The sequence below is a fragment of the Bison bison genome, unplaced genomic scaffold, assembly GCF_000754665.1.
Source record: "Bison bison bison isolate TAMUID 2011002044 unplaced genomic scaffold, Bison_UMD1.0 scf7180017864349, whole genome shotgun sequence".
In the NCBI taxonomy this organism is placed as follows: Eukaryota; Metazoa; Chordata; class Mammalia; order Artiodactyla; family Bovidae; genus Bison; species Bison bison.
In genome coordinates this window covers 3503776-3512880 of record NW_011494921.1, presented here as the reverse complement: position 1 = coordinate 3512880, position 9105 = coordinate 3503776, and the positions used below count along the sequence as shown (strand labels likewise).

General features: G+C 43.7%; 1 protein-coding gene across 1 annotated transcript; it reads left to right on the top strand.

Moving 5' to 3' along the window:
* Window positions 1–546: 546 nt before the first annotated feature.
* Window positions 547–4992, top strand: PMAIP1 (phorbol-12-myristate-13-acetate-induced protein 1). The gene is made up of 2 exons (XM_010854754.1): window positions 547–788; window positions 3308–4992. The coding sequence occupies exons 1-2, from the start codon at window positions 731–733 to the stop codon at window positions 3412–3414; spliced, it is 165 nt and encodes a 54-aa protein (XP_010853056.1). The 5' UTR covers window positions 547–730; the 3' UTR covers window positions 3415–4992.
* Window positions 4993–9105: the final 4113 nt, after the last annotated feature.

Here is a 9105-nt window from a genome sequence, read left to right as displayed (position 1 = left end):
AATGCATTTTCCAAACCCAAACAGGGTTTCCTCCCTTGCTCCAGGCTTTTTAGTTGGCAGTGAGCTTCTCAACCAGTTTCAGTTTCAGTTAAGCTTCTGGCAGCTTCTCTACTGTAATTAAGTGTTCTCATTTTTCCCTGAAAACGTCCCACACTCCTCGAGTTTGAACACTGTCCTTTCCCAAACCCTCAGGGGTTTGTTTACGAGAGTCTCCGATTGCCCGTTTATGATAAGGATGACGCTCCAGGCCTCCCCATCCCCAGCTGTTCGCGAGGACAACCCTTCCCGGCTCGCAGCTCAGAGACCCAGCCACGCCTGCAGCCGAGTCCTCGGTCCAGGAAGTAGTTTCGGGGCCGGGCCGGGTCTACCTCCCGCGAGGAGCCCGGCTCGCCACACGCCGCCTGGGTCCCCGCCCCCACGGCGCCGGGCCCGAGCCGGGGGCGGGCCGGGTGCTTTGTGGGTCCTGGGGGGCGGGGCTGGGGGCGGGGCACGGGCGGGGCCAGCTGTGGGTTTCGCTACGTCACCGGGAAGTCCCCGTACGACTCGAGCGCGGGCTGCGGCGATCGCCAGTCCTGCCAGGTTCTCGCAGGCGCGCGGTTCAGTTTCTCCTGCTCTGTGCTGACCGTCGTCTCCGGCCCGTTCGCCCCGCTCTCGGCCCTCGTCCTGCAGACCCGAGGTGCTCGGGTTGCATCCCTGAGTTGCCCGGGTCCGCCGGCGGCCGTCTGCAGAGATGCCTGGAAGGAGGGCTCGTAAGAGCGCCCAGCCGAGCCCCACGCGGGTCCCGGCAGGTAGGGAGAGCTGGGGCCCGCGGAGATCCTGGCCGGGAAGGGGGTCGGGGTCGCGATCTCGGTCCGGGCAGGGGCAGCCCGTCGCCCCCGGGCCTAAGAGCCGGGCGGGACCCGCGCCCTGGCACGTGCTTTAGGGGCGCCTCCGGGACGCTGTTCGCGGGTTTAACCCGGGGCGGTGGGGATGGCTAGGGAAGGGGCGAGCCTTGCGATGGGGATGCTGCTGCGTTTGAGCGGCGGCCGAAAGCCGCCTCTCCTTCGCCTGCCTTTAGTTCGCGCTCGCCCTCCCCGGGGCCACGCGGAGAAAGTCATTGTCACGGCCGGGGGCGCCGCTGGCGTTCAGCGCTTCCCGAGACAGGCCCTTTTCCTCCGGGGTCCAGGACCTTTTGAGGACCCTTCTCCGTGTCTGACCGCTGTCCCCAGCCCCAGCAGCAACAAAAGTGATACTAATGCTTGATGCCGTCACAGTTCTGCAAAGGACGGATGGAGGGTTATGGAAGCCCCGAAAGGACCAACGAAGTCAGAAGCCTAGAAGGCCAGGCTTCTTAGTTAATTAAAAGTATACCATTTTGACAGTCGGTATTAGTTACAGAAATGCCATAGAGAAAAACAGAAGATGGTCCACAGTGTTGTTTAATCCGTCCCTTCCTCCGCCCTTCCCCATCCATGTAGCCCCAGTAAGTAACGTCAGGTCACCTCTCCTCCTCCCCGCTTTTATAAATCTTATCAAACAAAGCAGACATCTGCTAAGGAGCAGTAGCAAAGAAGTAAGACCGTGGGCTGGAAATCCGTGTGGGTCATACTGCTATTACATCAGACGGAATTGAGCCCCTTTTAAACTTAGTTTAATTTTATGGAGCCCCTGGGGCGTGCAAGGGAAGTGGTGCATGGCCAGTGTGGCCGTGGCTAAGTTGGCACAAGGCTGCTCTCCGGCTCTTGCTTCGGAGGGAAGAAGCTTTGTCCGTCTTCAGTGATGTCCAAGAGTTCTGGCTGTGTTGCAAGAATTTCATAACCTTCACCGTCCAACTTGGCCCCCTTTAATAAGGGACAGCAAAAAGGTCCCTCTTAAACTTGATTAGATGGTAAGACATTGAGATGTGAGGTATAACACTGTCTTAGTTTTACGTGAACAGCATAATGATTTGATATATGTTATCAATTGTTACATGATTACTGTAATAACTTTAGCTAAGGTCCATCACCACACATAGTTATGTTTTTAATTAATACATTTATAGATATAATAGAAAGATTAAGAAAACAACTCGGTGCTGTTTCCTTTTTTTTTTTTTTTTTGATGAAAGGGATAATTTTTTCTGTTACAATTCAGGGCTTTCAAAACGGTAGCCTGGATGATAATTGTTTTTTTAGCATTGTGTTAGTATTTCTAAGTCAACTGAGAAGGACATGTCTTACTAAATACTTTTCCAAATGCCTGGTCCTATAGCCTATAAAGAAATATATCTTATGAAATTTATCAGGTGTCTTGTTAGGGATTAATAATTATTTTTTTTTTAGGAATTATGAAAATTTTACCCAGCTCTTGTAAAAAGAGAATTTGGTTATTTTGAGCCTAAATAGGGAATTTGCAAGGACTGTTTACAAAGTAAGTCAGTTTTTAATTTGTAGTCATAATGGTTTTTAATGATCATGAACATGATATTGAAATGTACCAAAAAGAAGCTGAATTGCTTTTCGAACTATCCAAGAAAATAATAATTATGGTCAGTATAGCTTTGGTGTTGATTTCATTTACTTTAGAAGTTTACTTAGAAATTAGATTATAAATATTACTTTCCCCTTATATTCAGTTTATTACAGTATATTAATCTTAAAAAATAGTAAACACGTGAACTAAACATTATTTGTTTTTTGCTTCACTTATCTCCATAGAGGCAGTGGATTGGTACAGATTGGGAAGAACTTGTTTTAAAATTTTAAGTTATTTTAGAAAATATGGACTTAACTTTAGAATAAGCTTTTATGAGTCTTTCATGAGAAAACTTGAAAGAGTTGTTTAAATAATGCATTTAGATTTACATATTATGAGGGCGTAATCTGAACTATGAATTATTGCCATTTACAAAATGAGTTGTACTTGAAAATAACATAAAAGAATTTAACTTTTCTTTCCCTAGCCAATCTTAAGTGAGAAAGAAAAGGATGAGATCACCTGAGGCTGTGAAACTCACTCACTCTTTGTGGTGTATGACATAAATGTCTATATTTGAAAGTAAGATAACATTACTTCATCCAGGATGTTCAAAAAAAAAAAATCACAAGTTAAATGTCTTTATTTTTGCTTAATTATTTATGTTGTTTATGAGTCACTGTATGTTAGTGTATGTCGTGTGTGTATAAGTTGCTTTTCTTTCTTTACATTCAGAAAACAAGTGTACGTAAAGTTAAGATAATGCTTTATGGGATAAATACTCAACTAGTCCTTGGGATGGGCATATTAACTCTTGCTGGTTGCGGTTTGCAACGTCAGTGTAACTTTGATATTTTGCTTTCCTTTTCAGATCCTGAAGTTGAATGTGCCATTCAGTTGAGGAGAATTGGAGACAAACTGAATTTCCGGCAGAAACTTGTGAATCTGATATCCAAACTCCTCCGCTCAGGAACTTGACTTAAGACGCTTTCGAATGAGGAGACTCCTTTCAAAGGAAGATTCCCCAGTAGGTACAAATTTCATCAATTGGAGGAGAGACTGCCTGGTAATGGAGAAGAATGTGAAGGGACTCTCAGTTGGTTTTGAACACTCTTGGAAATGAAGATGGATACATCACACATAAATTTCTGTCGGAGGTTTGCCAGAAGTTGTTGTTGTTGGGGATTCGAGAACATTAAAAATCCACTTTTTATTTTAAAACAAGAATGGAGGAGCTTTGGACATATGGAATCAATTCTTTATACATCTTGGTTTTGTTTAGAGACTTGTTCTAGTATTTTTGCTGAAGGTTGCTGCCCAGTGTAAGAGGAGCTGACAAATGATTATAGACTCTGGTCAGGGGCTGGGAAAAAGAATGTATACTGCATGTTTGTTTCTCCTTTTGGGTGACAATGACAGAACGATGTGTAATCTTTGGTTTATGTATATTACTTTGTTAAGAGTAAAATTTTTTTTTGAGAACACTGAATGTGATAGTGAATGTTAATTTCATAGGTCACTACAAAATATAAACTAATTTGAAAGTTTCTTTTGAGTTAAGATGTATTGTTGTTTCTGTTCAGAAGATCTTTTACTAAGTGTGTTCCAATGAGCCTTACCCTGGGAAGTGATATACTTTGAAAAAATTTGAAGTGTTAACTTGGTGCCAGTGAAATTCTTGCAGAAAAGAAAAAGAATCATGGGGACTTTGCATAACTCGGAATAATTTAAAAAGCGATAGATTTTTTTAACTGCTGTAATTAAAACTTGGTAAGATGAATATTCTAATATAACTGCTGATAAAAAAATGAATATTTTTAAAGAAGTTTCTAAAATCTGTAAAATGTCCTTTCTTATACTCAGTGTATATTGTATAAGAGTGATCTTTTAAGAGAGATTAAGCATGTTTTCATAATTGAGATACATACATGTATTTTTCAAAAGGAACAGATTGCTCATCCAGAATGAAAATCCCATTTACATACATATGCATAACTTCATCTGCTATATATATATTATCTGTATATCTATATATATACAGTGTTAGAGTAATAGGTATATTCTGAGACGGGCTTCATGAATTGCTGTTTTCAATTATTAAAAGGCCAGGCTATCAACAAAACTCCACAAATATATAAAAAAAGAAATAATACTGTCAAGATTGAATTTCAGCAGGAATAATCTTATTTATTTTACTTATTTATCATTAAACTATTTTTTTCTTTCATTTGATAATAAAGTTGCATTTTGGAATTTTGAGGCAAGGGTTTCATAACTACTTGAACTCTTACTGGAAGAATGTTTTAATATAGGCTGTAGTCACTTTAGATGAAAAATTACCTCAGCATGTTTTTTCTTCAGTATTAAAGCTGTTAGTTTATTTAGTTGCAAAGACTTTTTTTGAGGGGGAGAGGGAAGCATCTGCCTAGAGGAGAATGTTTTGACTTGGATATTTATGGTCTATAACTATATTTATACATATATACAATTAAAATTTGATACTGTAGCTGTAACCTATTAAATAATTAAAAAATTACCTATTAAATAACCTATTAAAAATTACTTTTCTGTGTGTTTATTTTTCATCGTGAGAGCTACTGAGTGTTCATTGTGAAAGCAAAATATTTTAAGTAACCTCCATCAGCAGTTAGCTTTTGACCAAACCACCTCTGTCCGAGTACTGTGGTGGGAGTGGGCGCTACGGGACATTTGGCATGATTTCTGCTCTCTAGAGACTTATGCGTTAATTGGGAAAGGAAGCAGTGAAAAATAGGAAATGAATGCCAGGCATAGGTCTCGGGTGCTGCCGAGTGCCGCAGACGGATGCCTGGAGGCGGCGGAGACTCCGGCCTCACTTGGAGGTTTGGTGAGGCCGGGTCCCTGGCTGCTCCTGGCCTGCCTGCCGGCCGGGGCTTAGGTGCTATTTCTGCTGCCTCCCGCCGCCTGGCCCTGTGCCGCAGGTATTGCATCATCTGCAGCTAGTCATGTGCTGAAGGAGGTGTGACCCAAGTGGCCTTCCTGTTTGAGTGGGAGAGCTCAAAAGATACTCATTTCTTGCCTTTTGTCTCAGAGCCGCCTCTCCGACCCACTCCTGCCCACTTGAGTCTGCTGAGGTCCTGGGATGTGAATCGCCTCCCTCAGATGGGGAGAGAGGAAGGGCTGTGGGGGAAGGTGGCTGGCGGAGCTGATGGCTGCAGAACTGGGGAGGGCAGGGGGCCCTGACTCCATAAAAGGCAGGGCCCGTGTTTGATGGCATGAGCATTATTCCCTGCTGCTGCTGCTGCTACTAAGTCGCTTCAGTCGTGTTCGACTCTGCGATCCCATAGACGGCAGCCCACCAGGCTCCCTCGTCCCTGGGATTCTCCAGGCAAGGACACTGGAGTGGGTTGCCATTTCCTTCTCCAATGCATAAAAGTGAAAAGTGAAAGTGAAGTCGCTCAGTCGTGTCCAACTCCTAGGGACCCCATGGACTGCAGCCTACCAGGCTCCTCTGTCCATGGGATTTTCCAGGCAAGAGTACTGGAGTGGGGTGCCATTGCCTTCTCCGTTATTCCCTGAGAACTCTCATTTTTTTAAAACTTCATGTTAGAGTATAGCCAATTAATGTGACAGTTTCAAGTGCACAGCAGAGAGACTCAGTCATATGTATATGTGTATCCTTTCTCCCCCAAACTCCCCCCATCCAGGCTGCCACATAACATTGAGCAGAGTTCCCTGTGCTCCACAGCAGGTCCTTGTTGGTTATCCATTTTAAATACAGCAGTGTGTACATGTGGATCTCAAATTCCTTATCCCCTCCCTCATAAGTTCATTCTCTGTGAGTCTATTTGAGAACTCTATTTTTTTTTTTGAGAACTCTATTTAAATGTCAAAAAAGTTCCCATGATGTTCACATAATTGTATCTATTGACAAACAAGTAGCTACTATGTTAAAAAATACTTTTTGATTTGCACTTAGATTTAAAAGAAAACCTCAGTAGTCTATATTTGGAAAGCATCTATGTATCTGTCATCTATCCTGTATCTATGAATGAGACAAGTTCTTCATCTATCCTCTATCCTGTATCTATGAATGAGACAAGTTCTTCATCTATCATCTATCCTGTATCTGTGAATGAGATAAGTTCCTTATCTGTCGTCTATCCTGTATCTAGGAAAGTAACAAGTTCTTCATCTGTCATTTATCCTGTATCTATGAATGAGACAAGTTCTTCAGTCTAAGGATGCTGGGCCCTGTGATTATGGGTTTTAATCCCTTGCAATAACTGCCCACATACATACACCACACTGGGCAGGAACAGCATAAATGGTGAGAATTCTGTCAAACTCCTCACGCTTTTGTCAGAGGGGAAGATCCCCAGAAGATACACCTTGAAAAGAGAACAGTGACCAAGAGTGAGGCTGTGCAAAGGGAACCCCACTTTGGAATGCTGGAGCTGGACGCTTCGAGGCAGGAGTCTGAGAGTCTGCTGAGCTGTGTAACTGAGGCAGCCTGTCTGAGTCAGAGTTGCTCCTCTGAATTCAGAGACCCTGATCGTCAAGGTCCCTTGTGGTGTGAAACAGAACATGGGGTGACAAAGACACCTAAAGAAGGCCTTGCATCACACTTCCTACTCGCCCCTTTATTTCAGACAGGATTCAGAGAGAACTGAAGGGCTTGTGAGAAGTAAAAGCATGGATGTAAAACGCCAAACCATCCCAAAACAAAACAAAAAAAAGAACCAACTACCACGCAGACTCTTCTCCCCAACAGTGATGGTAAGTCCTGGAGGAAGTCGTGCAGGGACTTCTCGGACTCGTAAATGATTTCTGGGAAATGAGAATTGCCCGTGCATCCTGGCTTCCCCGATGGTGACCTCACTCCGTCAGGCCTGCTTCTTATATGAGGCTGGAAATAGCTGAGGGCCACCTGACAGGACACACCTGGCCGTGGAATCACCTGAGTCTTCTTACGTAATAGGTCATGGTTCAAAAGCAAAACGGTTGTCAGTGCAACGCAGGCGCTAGCAGGAGCGTCTCTTTTGAGGACTTTCAGAAACTGCTTACTTCCCTGGTGGCTGGGATTTCGCCTTCCAGGGTGGGGATCGGGAGGTGGGGTGTATGGGCTGGATCCCTGATTGGGGGTGCCCGTGTGGGGCTGGGATTCCAAACGCACTACAGCCAAGAGGTCGAGGCATGGAACAGAAGCAGCTCTGTGCATGGGTTCAATAAAGGCTTTAAAATATTGTCCACATCCAAAAAAAAAAAAAAAAAATCTTAAAAAAACAAATTTGCTTTAACAAATTTATAGTGTGATGGTCATACCTACCTACTGTCTTCTTCCAAACTGGCCGCTTTTTAGAAAACCAAATGTCAGAAAATTAATGAGAGTTGTAGATGGAGATTTGGATTCCTTTGCTTAGAAGCCTGGGTCTCACACCGCCTCCTAGTCTTGTCCACTTTGAGATTGCATGTCACACAGAGCCTGGGCTGGGGTTTGGGTTGAAAATAGAATAAACAAGCAAAAATAAAACAAACAAAAAAACCTTGGTACTCTAGTGTTTTAGAAAAAAGGCTTTTCTCCTTTTTGTCATGCTCTCTCACTAACAGTCTCTGACGGAGCTTCTGAGATTTGTTTCCAACTTCACATCTTTACCCAGCTATTTTCAAAACCACAAAGTTCCTTTGCCCACAAGTGTCACTGGCTTCTGACATTGGAGTCAGTCGGTTGTTTCAGCACTTACTCTTTGGGGAACTCTGGATAAATGACTTGACCTCTGTTTTCCTCTAAAATGGTGTAAAATGCACCCATTTCAAACCATCTTGAAAATCAGATGAGGTGAGAAAGTGTCTGACTTCTGACTCACTCACGCTCTGAGTGTCCTTAACTGCACTGTCATGACAGAGGGTTAGGTATTAGCTTCTTTACCAAGCTGTGGAAAATCTTGTGCAATTAATTAGACTAAAATGAAAGCTTTTGAAGGCAGGCAGTAGGGCAGTGTGGAACTGGAGAGGCAGTGGCCGTTTCTCCCTTAATGAGGGCACTGCTTTTAATTTGTGACCTGTTAGTGATGGCAGAACATTTATTGCCACCTCCTTCGTGTTAGGTTTCACGAATACTATTGAATTGCCTGAAGCCCCTTGAACATTTTCATATAAAAATTCACGTCTTGATTTACACAATACTATCTCAAGAAACAGGAAGAAGAACTGGTCTGGTTAGCTTGGACTAGATTTGGATAAGGCTGTGTTCAGTGGCAGTGGGGGGGCGTAGTGGGGGGTGGGGAGGGCAGTTATCTCATCAGGACAGAAGGGAAGACCTGCCTTTAGGGAACTTGAGTGGCATCCACCCCAGGGTTTCCATAGGGCTCCTCTGAGTCTATCCTCCTGTGGACAAAACTTCAAGATCAATACCATTAACATTTTTATTTATTTATTTTTTACTTATTATTTTACTGCATGGTACTGGGAATCTTTGTGGCATCATGCAGGCTCTTTCAACACTCTCCTTGGTGCATGGGATCCTAGTTCTCCAACGAGGGAGCCAACCTGTGTCCCCTACATTGTGAGGTGGATTCTTAACCACTGGACCCTCAGGGAAGTTCCAAGTTAAATAACCATTTACGGATCACCCATGAGGAGCTCAGCATTTTAGAAACGATGGTTTTACTGTTTCACTTAGTGCTTATA

Excerpts from the sequence above, each read along its gene's own strand:
- PMAIP1 (XM_010854754.1), top strand. The coding sequence starts at position 731 with ATGCCTGGAAGGAGGGCTCGTAAGAGCGCCCAGCCGAGCCCCACGCGG. Across the intron at positions 789-3,307 it reads CCCCACGCGGGTCCCGGCAG|ATCCTGAAGTTGAATGTGCC; the intron begins GTAGGGAGAGCT and ends TTTCCTTTTCAG.